Source organism: Gekko japonicus, unplaced genomic scaffold, assembly GCF_001447785.1.
Source record: "Gekko japonicus isolate JY-2015 unplaced genomic scaffold, Gekko_japonicus_V1.1 scaffold37, whole genome shotgun sequence".
NCBI lineage: Eukaryota > Metazoa > Chordata > Lepidosauria > Squamata > Gekkonidae > Gekko > Gekko japonicus.
In genome coordinates this window covers 624,489-639,236 of record NW_015171503.1, presented here as the reverse complement: position 1 = coordinate 639,236, position 14,748 = coordinate 624,489, and the positions used below count along the sequence as shown (strand labels likewise).

At 45.1% G+C, this 14,748-nt stretch overlaps 1 protein-coding gene across 1 annotated transcript in view; it reads left to right on the top strand.

Annotated features, from left to right (window-relative positions):
- L3MBTL2 (l(3)mbt-like 2 (Drosophila)) overlaps positions 1-14,748 on the top strand; it is a 43,756-nt gene that overhangs the window by 15,170 nt on the left and 13,838 nt on the right. The window contains exons 5-10 of the mRNA XM_015419196.1: positions 2,787-2,866; positions 5,216-5,333; positions 7,576-7,710; positions 8,970-9,058; positions 12,818-13,049; positions 13,955-14,031. Coding sequence (XP_015274682.1) covers positions 2,787-2,866; positions 5,216-5,333; positions 7,576-7,710; positions 8,970-9,058; positions 12,818-13,049; positions 13,955-14,031 — 731 coding nt within the window. The remainder of the gene's footprint in view (positions 1-2,786; positions 2,867-5,215; positions 5,334-7,575; positions 7,711-8,969; positions 9,059-12,817; positions 13,050-13,954; positions 14,032-14,748) is intronic.

Genomic DNA, 14,748 nt, shown 5'->3' with positions numbered 1-14,748 from the left:
TGGTCCAGAGAAGAAAGCAGGCTTTCCATCAACTTATTAGAGCTCAGGGCCATTCGACTGGCCCTTCTTCAATTCAATTCAGCTCCCAGCTCCCGGCCGTCACATCCTCCTCAGGACAGACAATGTTACTGCAAAAACATACATAAACAGCCAAGGGGGCTCCAAGTCTTCACCCCTTCACAGGGAGGCCTGCAAGATCCTATTGTGGGCAGAATGCAACGTGGCTTCCATTAGAGCGAAACACATAAAGGGCTCCCTCAATACTCGTGCCTCCCCAACCAGTTACAAGACACCAAGGTTCTTTACCAGATACCATCACAACAGGGCAGAGGCGACGGATGCCCTAACCTGTACTTGGCCCTCCGGACTCATGTACACCTACCCATCTACGCTGGTGTTCCCAAGACTTCTCAGAAAGATCAGAGAAGAGAAAGCGGAGATCATTCTGGTGGCCCCATATTGGCCCAGGAGACCATGGTTCTCCAAACTGAAGAACCTCACTCTTCGTTCTCCTCTTACACTACCGGTATCATCGGATCTGCTGAATCAAGGTCCCATCTGGCATCCAGACCCGGGATGGCTCCGATTGACCGCTTGGCTATTGAGTGGGGGAAACTCCACAAACTAGGTTTCTCCAAAAAGGTAACGGATACCATGTTGGCTTCCAGGAGACCTTCCACTTGTCGAATTTACAACGTTACTTGGAAGGCGTTCGTTTGATGGTCCAGAAGGAAACATGTAGATCCACTAAAGCCATGTTTGAGATCCATCCTTGACTTCTTACAGGATGGACGTGACTCTGGGCTGTAGGCATCTACCCTTCGGCATCAAACAGCTGCATTGGCAACAGTCCTACCGACCTTTCAAGGGTTCATAGTTTTGGCTCATCTTCATGTGCGTCGATTCCTAAAGAGTGCATCACTTCAAGATCCCCCTACATCTCACAGGTTTCCATTATGGAGGCTGAATGTGGTTCTCAATGCCTTGACGGTACCACCGTTCGAACCCATCAAAGAGATCTCTCTGAAGTGGCTTAGAATGAAGGCCCTCTTCCTGGTGGCGGTGACATCGGCCAGAAGAGTATCGGAGCTGGAAGCACTTTCTGCTAATCCAAAATTCTGTGTATTCTACAAGGACAAAGTGGTGCTATTCACGGATCCCACCTTCCGTCCTAAGGTGAATTCTCGTTTTCACATGTCTCAAGAGATTTCACTACCTTCCTTCTGCCCTAACCCACGGCATCCCAATGAGAGGTCTTGGCACTCACTGGACGTGAGACGGGCCATAAAGATATTCCTCTTGCATACTAGCTACTTCCGAAAATTGGAATCCATCTCTGTCTCCCCACCAAATAAAGGGAGCAGGATGTCCAAGGCTTCAATCAGTTCTACATTGAAGGTGTGCGTCTCGGAAGTGTACGAGGCCCAGAAGCTAGTTCCTCCTCTGGCCCATTCCATTCGGAGTGCAGCCACGAACGCTGCCTTGTCCAACCGATCATTGGTAGAGGAAATCTGCAAAGCTGCCATGTGGTCATCTCCTTCCACATTTGTTAAGCACTACAAGATGAACCTGTATGACTCGGCAAATGCAGCCTTCGGACGCAGAGTTCTACAGCACGTCCTTTCTAACGATGACGATGACCCACCCAACAGATGAGGACACTGCTATGGGAGGTCCCATCAAGATGTCCTCCTCTCAGAGGGAGAATGGACCAGTGGATACTTACCGTGAGGGGTCCTTCTCCTCTGAGATATAAGGAGGACATCTTCGCCCTCCCGAGTCATCGTCAGTCTTATTCTGCTGCTCATTACCTGATGTTCTTTCATACTTCTTTGCTTCCTTCTTGTCTTACTTCTATTCTGTTTTTCCCCTCAGTAGTTAACCAGTTATAGCCTTGTTGCCATGGTTCAATGTTGTTGTTATTACTGCTTCTGTGAGTTCCAGAACTGAGGAGATGGGCGTTCCCCACCAAGAGGAAAGGAAGTTGAAGATTATTGGTTCCTGCCTCCCTACAGATAGGGTGGGAAACACCCATCAAGATGTCCTCCTTATCTCAGAGGAGAAGGACCCCTCACGGTAAGTATCCACTGGTCCATTCTGGAAGGTTGATGAGAGTTCTTCTGATCTCTGTTCATGATTTAAATTTGGAATTCATTGCAAGCTTTATTTTAAACAGTGTTTGATTTGACTGTCTCGCCTCTTTTATGCACATCTTCCTGGTTCAGATACCTAAAAAGGAAAATGACATGTTTGGGATTTTTATCTTTGTTTTGGGCCATTATATTTACTATAAGATTGTGTGCATAATTTGGGGGATGTACTGAATTGTGGAAAACTGGCCATTATAGCAATTTTAACCTTGTTATTCAGCATATTCTGTATGTGAGCATCTAGGTTGTATGTGAGCATCTAAAGGTTTAATTGCCTTTTTAAAAGCCAGGAAAAAAACAAGGGGACAAAAACTCAAAATCCAACAACTAAATAACTTTAAAAAAAAAAGGGAAAAAAGCTACACCCAGAGACATTTATAAATACAACAGTGGTGGCAAACTTACATACAAGTTTCTATAAAGGCTTTCCAAACATCTAAAAATAAGTCTATGCACAATTATTGTCTATATGCCATTTGTTCAAATACTGATAGAGTTCTGAGGTCTTCAGTCCAATGGGGTTTTATCTTTCCAATTTTGTAATTCGAGTCTTTTAGCTGTAGTAATTCTATGTGTTGGTTAATTTTGAGCCTTCAGTATTGGAGATGACTGTGATGGTCCTATGTCCTCTTTTAGCTCTTGTTGTAGGATTTGACTGGGGGACGTACCTAGAGGAACATGGATGCAAGGCCGCACCTGTCAGCGGTTTTAAACATGTGAGCAATTCCCTATTTGCTTTTGAAGATTTCTCTGCAAGACCTCGGCTCCTTATGATATTCACTGGGTGATCTTGAGCCAGTCACACTCTCTCAGCCTAACCTACCTCACAGGGTTGTTGTGAGGGTAAAAAGAAGGCGGGAGAATGAAGTTGGAAGGTACTTTGAGTCCCCACTGGGGAGAATAGTGGGATGTAAATATCTACATTAAAATGTATTCTTTTAGCAAGAGAAAACATTGAGGAAGTGTTGGGAGGTATGAAGAAAGGCACTTTTCTCCTAGAGGGAGGTTGGCAGGCAGTGGACTACCTTCCCCTACGCCCCCCCCCCTTCCTTAGTTTAAAGAATGGGCAGAGCCAGTTCAATTGCATGCCAGATTCCAGCCACAGAAATACTAATGACCTGGCTGGAAGAGTCCACTGAGGGATTTGGTGCTACCTGATCTGGAGATTTCCCAGAATGCATGGAGATTTCCCAGAAAGCCTTCCAGGGGTGATCCCAGGATGCACCTGTAACCTGAGCAGATCTGGTCAAAAGGGGTGGAGGGAGTCATGTGAAGTGGGTGGAGACAGAGGTTTAACAATGCTTCCCTGCAAGGGGAAGGCAGTCTCTCTTTTCCCATGGAATGCTGAACTGAGGAGATTTCTTGTCTGAGGTTGGAAACAGGCCACCATTTTGAACCATGTGTTCTGCTTTGAGGCCTGCAGGGAGCCGTAAGGTAATGGAAGAGCTTTAGAGACTTTGTAACTTTCTAAGATTAGGTGCCTGCTCTAATTTTAACACCTAGTTAATGTTTTAGAGAGAGGGACAGAAGGATTGTGCTTATTCCCAAGGCATTTTGTTTCTGTATTGCTGATCTGGTGTGATGCTAAAGGATGCTTGTAACTTTTTCTCCTTTTTAATATTTTAATCTGTTCATGCTGGTGGTTAATCTCTGTACCACATCATGCCCCACCCATTTTTGGACACGCTACTGTGAAAAGGGGGAGGGAAGAGGTCAGGGTGCAAGTGGCCAATCCCTCAGGGGAAACCCAAAGCTGTATTTGGTGCCTGTGGTGGCCAGGCGCTGGGTAGCAGGAAACCTTGAGGCAAGGCCTCAGAACTGGGAAGGGGGGTAGAAAGTCCTGTTCCTCTCATTCGGGACCCCTAAAATGAATAGCTGGTGGCAGCGAATACTCTAGCACAAGGAACAGGAATAGCTCCCTCCAGGAGGTGGGAATCCAAAGAGGGAGTGGACAGAATAGGGTCTACAGGTCAAGCAGGCCTGTTCCGTCACAGGAGGGATAAGAGCTTTTAGGTAATTTTTTTAAAGCTTCATTCACCTCCTTTTTGGGCTGAGAGGAACAATTTGTTTCTGAAAATTGGCATAAACAGGGCTGTGCTAAGCAAAGGACCAACACAAGATGTGAAGCAGCCAGTGCAGATATACGTTGTCTAGGTAACCACTACAAACCTGATGTATGTTGAACATGGTCTTCAGTGGATTAGACCCAATAAATAGTGAGAACTTGATAAAAAACATGGTTGAAGCTGAATGGCTTTGGGCCTGCTCAGTGGTTGGGTGGCAGACAGTAGGTGTAAACCAGTTTCAACAAACAACAAGATATAACTTTAAAAAAATTAAAAACTATAATCTGAAGGCTGGCTTACCAGCAGTGAAATGCTAAATAGCAGCTTGCAGATGGATTCCAAATCAGCTTAGCAACAAGCTTAAAATATGAAGAGTTAATTAAAAACATGAAGTTATTTTGTTTTGAATAGAAGTGTTGTTTTTGTAGAAAGCTGTTTGCCTATTGTAAAGATATTTTGTTTTTACATAACCTCTCAAGGCTTTTGGTTCCTTCACATATCAGTGTCCCAGAAGTGGGACTTCTTGTATCATCAATTCACTTTAAAATCAGTATCTCTAAAAGCAGCCAAAGATTTGAGCAGACTTCTCAAATGTTTCCTTAGTATCAATTAAAAATAGCAAATAATAAGAAACCATAAATTTTTAACCTGAACATCTGCTTTGTATTATTCCATTTGTATGTGTCTTCAGTTGGGAGGGCCGCCCACCCTCACAACCACCATCTGATTTCCTAGCTTTTCTCAAGGTCTCCCCACCCACCCCTGTTTTATCTGTAGTAACGAGAGTCAGACAGATCAGTGCTGTATTTGAAAATGAAAGCTCTGTACAAGCAAGCAAACCGCATATGCAGAATTAGAGATCACATCCTACAATTCTCTGCTGTGTTCAGATATACCACTCAGCAGATACACATGTCTGATACTCGCTGTTCTTTCTGTACCTTTTCTCTTCTTCCTGTTTCACGACTCCTCTCGCTTATTCTCCTTTTAATCTTTCAGGTGCCCCTTTATGAGCAATGGGAGGATGTGATGAAAGGGATAAAGCTGGAAGTGTTGAACAGTGATGCTGTGCTTCCTAGTCGTGTATACTGGATTGCTTCTGTTGTTAAGATTGCAGGTGGGTCTCTTGAGAAGGGCAGCAGAAAAGACTGGGAATCTTTATTGTTCATTTTTATTCAGTTGATCTCAAGAGTTGGAAGGGACCAGTGGGGTCATCTAGTCCAACCCCCTGCCAACAAAGGAACTACAACTATAATATTTCCAACAGTGAAGAATCCAACACCTCATGAGGGTGCCCTGCTTCATCCTGATATTTTAGAGCAGGCAGACTTAAAAGAAGACCCCCCCCCCCAATGCTCCTCCCATCCCAGACATTAAAATGTCGTTAAGATCAAAGACTAATCTGCCTATGGGTTCAACCCCAGCCCAAGTAAATTCTTCAGTGATTACAAAAGATGTCCAGATCAGGCTGTGATGCATTTCTGCGGAATGTAAGTTGCCTAGCTGTGAGGCAGCTGCCACTTCTCTAGATATGAGAATCCCTATTCCAGTCTTTGACCCTTGGCTGATAATGTGGATGGCATTATGAAGTTTTCATATGCTCGCAGAACATTGGTTCTTTTATCTTAATGCAGCTGTCAGAAGCACGCTGACGCCTTTCCTGGACCTGCTACTTGGAATCCTTTAACTGGAGCATTGTACATGCAAAATATGCACTCTACCCTTAAAGCAGCAGCCTGTTAAAATCTTGACCATCATGGTGGACAATAGACGGGTGGCAGTCTCCTTAGTATGGTGGTTCTTCATGGAGAAGGCAGTATGAACTGAGTGCAGGTGCTAAGGGTGCTGGTGGAACCTTCTTCCCAATCTGTGAAAAGGGAGGGTGGCTATGCTGCCGGCCTGGCTAGATAGCCAGACAGGCCCTGAGAACAGCCCCTGTAACTGGCCTGTGAAGAAAAGCTTTAAATTATTGTTGGCATATACTTTGGTAATTACAAAAGATGTCCAGATAAGGCTGTGATGAGTTTGAGGTGCAAAAGACTAAGGCATGGGTGACAACTGTAAAGGATTTGCAGGGCTGAATTGGGGCACCAGCTGTAGTTCCCAGTGGCAAACTTCATTAGGCTATGGAACAGCTTAAGAACATAAGAGACGCCAATGTTGGATCAGGCCAAAGGCCCATCCAGTCTAACACTCTGTGTCACACAGTGGCCAGAAATACCAGTGCCATCAGGAGGTCCAGCAGTGGGGCCAGGACATTAGAAGCCCTCCCACTGTTGACCCCCCCAAGCACCAAGAAGACAGAGCATCACTTGCCCCAGAGCCCCTATCTATACCTTGTGGCTAATATCCACTGATGGACCTCTGCTCCATATGCTTATCTAATTCCCTTTTGAAGCCATCCATGCTTGTAGCCGCCACCACTTCCTGTGGCAGTGAATTCCATGTGTTAATCACTATTTGGGTGAAGAAGTACTTCCTTTTATCCGTTCTAACCCGACCGCTCTGCAGTTTCATGGAGTGCCCACGAGTTCTTGTATTGTGAGAAAGGGAGAAAAGTACCTCTTTCTCTACCTGCTCTTTCCCATGCATAATCTTATAAACCTCGATCATGTCACCCCTCAGTCGTCGTTTCTCCAAGCTAAAGAGCCCTAAGCGCTTTAACCTTTCCTCATAGGGAAAGTGTTCCAACCCTTTTATCATTCGAGTTGCCCTTTTCTGCACTTTTTCCAAAGCTATAATATCCTTTTTAAGGTGTGGTGACCAGAACTGCACACAGTATTCCAAATGAGGTCTCACCATTGATTTATACAGGGGCATTATGATATTGGCTGATCTGTTTTCAATACCCTTCCTAATAATCCCCAGCATAGCATTGGCCTTTTTTATTGCAGTCACACACTGTCTCGACATTTTCAGTGAGTTATCCACTACAACTCCAAGATCTCTCTCTTGATCAGTCTCTGCCAGTTCAGACCCCATCAATGTGTATTTATATTTAGGATTTTTGGCTCCAATGTGCATCACCTTGCACTTGGCCACATTGAACCCCATTTGCCATGTTGACGCCCACTCGCCCATCCTTGACAGATCCCTTTGGAGTGCCTCACAATCCTCACTGGTTTTCACCACCCTGAACAACTTCGTATCATCCGCAAATTTAGCCACTTCACTGCTTAAACAGCTTCTTAAAACCAGTGCTGAGAGCCCTGTGTGTTGAGCCGTTTGCACCCAGTGAAATGGAGGGTGTGCTGTGTGGGATATTGCTGCAGCTGTCAAGGGAGAAGGGCAAGGGTATTCAAAACTTAATAATCTGTTTTACTTTCTTTCTTCCTCCTCCCCTAAATTTACCATGGTAGGCTACAAGGCACTGCTACGTTACGAAGGTTTTGAAAGTGATTCTAGCCATGACTTCTGGGTCAACTTGGGCACGATGGACATCCACCCTATTGGCTGGTGTGCCATCAACAGCAAAATCCTGGTTCCACCCCAGAGTAAGTACTTGAGCCTCACCCAGCTGTGGGGTTCCCTCACAGTTAAAACATCTATCTTGTATTTCCTGAAGCTGGTTCATACCCGTAGGATGTAGTGATTTGCAAATCCCAGATTCGACACTTCAGCACCACTTACCTCACAGGGTGTCTGTTGTGGGGAGGGGAAGGGAAGGGAAAGGAGTTTGTAAGCCGCTCTGAGACACCTTTGGATAGTGAAGGGCGGGGTATAAATCCAATCTCCTCTTCTTCTTCTTCTTCATAAATAAGAAGCGTTTTCAGGGTGGGTTGGGAAGTAAAACTGCTAATTGGGCCCTGTGGCACTATTAGTATCTTTGGAGCTTGGCTTGGGTTGTTTATGGACATCAGCAGCCCTCTGGGAATTTTTCTGGTAAGTTTCACTTTGCCCCAGACATGTGTGCTTGCAAATTGTGTAGTGTTTCTACATTCTTACTTGGATTATTAAAAGGAAGGAGAGGTGGACATCCAGGTACACGTAACTAATGTGACATTGTCTTGGGATCAGACCCCTGGAAACACCACTCAGACTTCTTGTTGTTCTCCATGCTTTTAGTGAAAGGCTGCTTACTCATTTTTCTTTTGTCCCGTAACCACTTAGCTAACTCATTTCCATTATCACAGTACATTCCCTATAAGCTGCGCAGGGCAGGTAGTTGAAGGATACATAGTTTTGTGTGATGATCACATCATTGGGTAGCTTGTTCTGGTATGAGCTTTGTTGACATTCATCCCTTGTTCCCTTGGCCTCGGTCTTCCTTTTTGCTCTGTTCCTGTCCTTTAGTATGCCATGCCTTTTGCAATCTCAGAAACCACCAGTTGATTAAATGGAACTTTTGGAGGTCGGGTCAGATGCCCCTCCTCATGGCAAACACAATTCAAATCAAGCTTTGTACAAACCAGCAGCTTGCATCGCTTATTGCACATTGCAGAATTTGGCTACATGTGGTCCAGAACTTGGTCTGGTTGTGGCAAGAATGCCTCTCCCCATTACCCAAGATTGACTACTGTTGCCCTGCTGTTCGTGGCTGCGTTAACAGAAATTATATTGGTACATTCCAGGCCAGCGAGTTTCAGGTATAAATGCCCCCTTCCCCCCAACTGTGGAATTTCCTTTTTCAGAAGGTGCTAGGCTGCCTCCTCCTAAATGGTCTTGAAACCTGTGAAAAATGTAAAAAGATGTAAAAGGGCATGCCAAGCTAACTCTTTTGATTTTTTCTTTCTTTCTTGCCTTTCCTGTCCAGCTATCCGTTCCAAGTACACAAACTGGAGGGATTACCTTATGAAGAAGCTTGTAGGAGCCAGGACCATCCCGGCAGATTTCCATATAAAGGTAACTTCCTCTGGATTTGGTCTCCTGATGGGATACTGTAGTATCAACTGGCAGTGTCCTAGGATGGTACTTTTTTCCTTGTCCCTCCTCCATGCCTCGTGTCTATCTTTGTGGGGTGCAGGTGGTGGTCTTCAACCTGACTGGGTTCTGGTCATCTGCATCCCAGCAGGAATCAGTATGAGCTGAGGGGCCATGCAGTGCTGGACCATGCGGGGGTACTGAAATACATAGCTATAGTCAGTACCAATTAGTTCCCTTGGCAAGTGCCTGTCTCTGTGTGGATTACTCTTGGGGGATAGAGAATGAGGAATCAGTTGACACATTCTAAAGACTTTGATCGCAATCCTGTCCTCTGTATGGAGGGGGCAGCTTTTTTGCAGCATTCCCCCACTCCATGCCTCAGGCCATTGCCAGGAGATTTTAGTGTCTGATGAACATGGGCCGCCCATGCCAAGCATAGGAATTAATTTCAAATGCACAGTCTAGGTAGCTGGTGAGTGCAGGACTAGTGGAAAGTAAGAGGAGTGGAGAAGAGAGGGGATACAGCCCAAACTCCCACCCTTGCACTGCCAGTTCAGTGGAGCTGCCTTTGTCTGCTTCATATATATGCAGTAGGGACCTAAAGCTGCTTACATTGCTCTCCTCTCTTTCATTTTAGGCTCACTACCCTGTGAGGCAGGTTAGGCTGAGGGTCAGTGTGACTGGCCCAAGGTCACCCAGTGACTTTCAATGGTAGAGTGGGGATTTGAACCTGGGTCTCCCAGATCCTAGTCCAGAGTGTTAACTACTATACCACACTGGCTCTTGGTTCCTGGCCTCTGATTGGCCCCCCAGTTGGAGTGAAAAGGAGTTGTTCAAACTCATCAGGTCTGCTTTGGAAGCCCTGTTGAGGTCAGAGTGTAGCTACTCAGTGGGGAAGGAAAAGCACACTCGGCATCCTCTGAGGCCTTGCCCTAAATGATCTAAAACAGCCCTGGCACAGAATAAATACAGCATGGTGAATCTGTCGTTGCTGGCACACTGCACACTCCTTTCTTCAGTTTGGGAGTATCCGTTGGAGAGGCTCCCCCTGCTGGCATGTTTTAGAAAGCATCCTGGACTAGCACTTTTCTTCGTCATCCCTGCGTCTTGAATAATGAGATGGCGGATTAAGGAAGAGATTTGTGGGTTTTGACTTTCACGTTAAATGTGTGCAGTGCTGATTTGGAATCAGTGGCACTTTCTTGTTGTAGTGGTGGAAGGGCTGATTAATGGCTGCAGGATGGATGCTGGCTGCTTAAGTCTGCCTCCTTTCTCTTTCCTGTATTACATTGTCATGGCTGACAGTGGGCTGCTGAGCAATGCAGGTCAAAATAACTTTTCCTTTGTGGAACAGGTGGACAGGTTTTGCTTCAGGATCAGTTGCTAAAGTTTGGACTGCAGTGCTATGCATGCATACCTGGGAATAAGTCCCATTGGAAATCTACTGGACTTAGTTCTGAGGAAGTTTGGATAGGATCTGGCTGCAAGTCTCTGCTTTATAATATTTTCTATAGCATGCATTTGAGCATCAGAAATAAGACAAGGCAAAAAAAAGTCCAAAATGCCCCATGAAATGGTGTTCGGAGCACAGGATACCCAGAAATAGCATGAAGGAGGGAGTTTGAGGCCTCCCATGGGATGAAGGTTGGCAGAAGCTGTGACACACACCCTGTGTGTGGAAATTCTCCTGTGGATCCAAGTCAGGAGGCTGAGATTGGGTGGCCAAAGTTGAAGAACAGCTGGTTTTTATACCCCACTTTTCTCTACTTTAAGGAGTATCAAAGCAGCTTACAATCACATTCCCTTCCTGTCCCCACAACAGGCACTTAGTGAAGTAGGTGAGGCTGAGAGAGTTCTGAGAGAACTGTGGCTGGCCCAAGGTCACCCAGGCAGGCTTGATGTGGAGGAGGAGTGGGGAATCAAACGCAGTTCTCCAGATTAGAGTCCAATGCTCCTAACCACTACAACGTGCTGATGTGTTAGGCCATAGGTGTCTAATTCCATTTGTTAGGAGGGCCAGATCTGACATAAATATCACTTTGTTGGGCCGGGCCATGTGTGCCATAAAATGTAACACAAGGTACTGGAGATATAAACTTTATCGAGATGATTTCAGATGCTAAATGGCAATAACAGGCATGATTGGATTAGGTGGGATATGCAGAGGAGTGGAGATAGCAGCATTGGTGTGATATACAGAGGTGTGGAGATACCAACATTGGTAATGAGACAAGAAACCTAGGTCTCAGTTTGGTACAGGATGATTCAGTCCAGGAGGATGCACAGAATAAATGGAAATAAGTCTGAAGAAGTGAGCAGTGACTCACAAAAGCACATTACCCTACCACAATTTTGTTAGTCTTTAAAGGTGATAATGGAGTGTTACTCTTTCTACAACGGTTTGAAAACCACAGCATTCAAAAACCAGTGGGGGGAACATTTTAACCTTCCAGGCACTCAGTTGCTGACCTAAGAGTAGCAGTTCTCTTATAAAGGAATTTCAAAGGGAGATTAGAGAGAGACTGCTGAATTGCAGCTGATCATGAAGCTCAATACAATGCAAACTGAATTGAGACCTAGGTTTCGTCTCTCCTTACCAATGCCTGCTCTTGTCTTTTGGCATCTGAAATCACTTCACTCTCCAAGATATAAGGACAGATGGACTCACATTCCAGCTGTATCTGAGGAAGTGGGCAGTGATTCATGAAAACTCATGCCCTGCCACAAATTTTGTTAGTCGTTAAGGTGCTGCTATACTCTTCCTCCCTTTCACTAATAAGGAATGCAAGCTTTGCCGTTAGGTTTCTCCCCCCCATCTGTTAGAAATGGAAAGGGGGATCTCTACAAGTGCCATGGGATGTGCTCTCTCTCTCTCTCAGGTATGTATATATCTGGAATAAAACCTTTTTGTTCTTAAACACAGTTCCCCCCTATACCTGGAATAAAACATTTTGTTGTTGTTAAACATAGGACTCCCCCCCCCCCCCACACCCGAATAAAACATTTTTTGGTCTAAACAAAGGACTCTCTATCTTTCTGGCTGGGTGGCTGGCTGCCTCCCTGGTCTTCTGAAAAGTCCCATGAAATGGCATTTCCCCCCTCTCTTTGTCTGTCTTCCTTCCCCTCCCTCCCCGGGGGGGAGCCCTCAGCCAATGGAGGGAAGGCTTTCTCTCCTCTTGAAGCAGGAAATAGGAGAGACTGGGGGAAAGAAGCTGCAATGTTACAAACAGGAAGCAGCACAGAGTCAGCTGCTCTCGGGCCAGATTGTAGCCCTGAGTGGGCTGGATCCAGCCTGCGGGCCGTATCTTTGAGACCCCTGTGTTAGGCAATATTTAAGCTGAGGATTCCCAGTTCATAGCTCAGTGTACTGGCCTAGCTATAGCAGCTTCCATCAGTGCTTTGTTGCGATTGAATCTTCATATGGAATCTTGGTTAAACAAATCTTACTTTGGTTCTGGATTTCGGACTATAAACTACAACTCAACACACTCCATTGTCTCTTCCCCCAGAGCACTAAGGTAGAAAGTTTATAATTCATCCCAATATTTAGGTCATTTTATGTTGGCACGGGATAGGGATCTGCTAAATTAGTGTGATTGCCATCATTCAAGAAGAACTGCACTTTGGGGTTAGAGGCATTATAAGAAGGACAGGCAGTTGATAGTAAGCCTCAGTTGGAAGATAGTTGTGCTATGGGATGTAGCTGGCGCCCGAGTGTTTGCCTCTTTGTTTGCACAGATGACCGAGAACATGAAGTATGCTTTCCGCCAAGGAATGAGAGTAGAAGTGGTGGACAAGACCTGTGTTTCGCGGACACGTATGGCAGTAGTGGACACGGTTATCGGTGGTCGTCTGAGGCTCCTTTATGAGGATGGGGACAGTGATGACGATTTCTGGTGTCACATGTGGAGTCCTCTCATCCACCCTGTAGGCTGGTCTCGAAGGGTTGGCCATAGCATAAAGAAACCAGGTGAGAGTTCTCATGTCCAGTGTATTCAGTGGCAGGGGTGGCTGTTAGAAGATCATATTCTTGTCCAGAGCAGTGGTTTGGTGTACTGCTGAAGCTGCAGTGGTTAGTTGGTGGTGGGTCTTGTGCTCGTCATGTGTTTGAAGGAGTTAACATTCCTATTTATGCCCCACTCCCACCATCTGACTCTTTTATGCTTGAAAGTGGAGGAGAGATAACTTGAGATACACAGCATGGAGAGTGAAATTCATGTTGGCTTGTCTGTTCCTTGCTTAATTCAAGTGCCTCTCCAATCTACCTTTAGATTTTTCTGCAATGTATCAAGAGTAGTGTGTGTTTGCCACTCTAGGTGCCTTTGCTGCCAGCCCCCAGTAAAATATGTAGTGCCAGCAGCACTGACTTCTACAGTAGAGTAATACTTGGCTCATCCTTACTCTGAGATTCTGATGGTGGTACAAGAAACTGAAGAAGTCGCAGCCATTTGAGTCCTCTCTGTGTGATGAGGGAGGCAGCACATTCTGCATTTCTCACAGCAGTGAGTGTGAAACTGTGTGCCCGTAGCACGTGTGTGAAGGGCACTGTTGCCAGTTTCTGTTTATGGCTCTGAACTGTTCTGGTGCTACAGTTGAACGTGTGAATCGCTGGACGTAATCTTTACTACTTTTCCTATGTAATATATTATAATCAGGTTTTCTGACTGTGCTGAAAATGTAATAGGTCTGTTTCAGTCATATATGCATACCTGTATGTTAGTCTTGCACCTTTGCAAGAAGAACAAAAAGCCGAGGTTGAGTTGCTCATATCTCAAATAAAGTTTAATTTTCCTTGTTAAAGATGACAAGTAGCTATCCAGGTCATTCTAGATGCCTTAGTTCTCTCTGTTCCCATATTATGTCTTTTCCTGGAAGAAAAGTGTAACGACATGGCAAACCATCCTACCTTCCGGAAGATCTACTGTGATGCTGTTCCATATCTTTTTAAGAAGGTAGGAGAGTATCAGCTTCCTGCTCTTGTTTCCTGTGCTTGCCCAGTGGTAGAGCTCTTGGTGGGAGGAGGGAAAAGAAGCCTCTACCGTTCTTGGGGTTGCATTTGATAGAATAGTTGGATTCTCTGTCTTGTCCTGCAAAGGCCTAACAGTGGGCACACAGGAAGCTGTCCTACAGCAAATCAGACTTGTAGAAATGGGGCAGGGAATTCTCCGGTGCTTTATTTTTCTACAGAAAACATTCTGTTTCTAAAGATTCATTGATTTACCAAATTAATAATACTGAATGGAATGCAACTGCCGATACAATATTAAGCAAGGTTGGCAGTTTCAGAGTTGTAATTAATGTTTTCCAGGTGGCTGTCCCTAGGCTTTGTGTGTGTGGGAACATGTGTGTTTTATTGATTTGTAGTAAATGGATGGAAGAGAGGGGAATAAAGGCAAAAATACATATAAATTAAAATATCAAGTTATGAATTCTCCTGAGTATGTGTTCTGGTGAAATCAAGAAGTTAAAATTGATATTTATCTGTCTCTTCTCACATGATGGAAACGATTTTGTAATCACCAGTCTGATATAGAACTAAGAAGTGATGCCACACAGTGACAAAACTAAGGTGCCCCAGTGGCTCCCGTGTTGAAATAGATGAGTGGCCACCAATATCTGTGGCGTATCAGGCATAGTTCTTTGGATGTGTTGAAATCCGTGTCAACAGT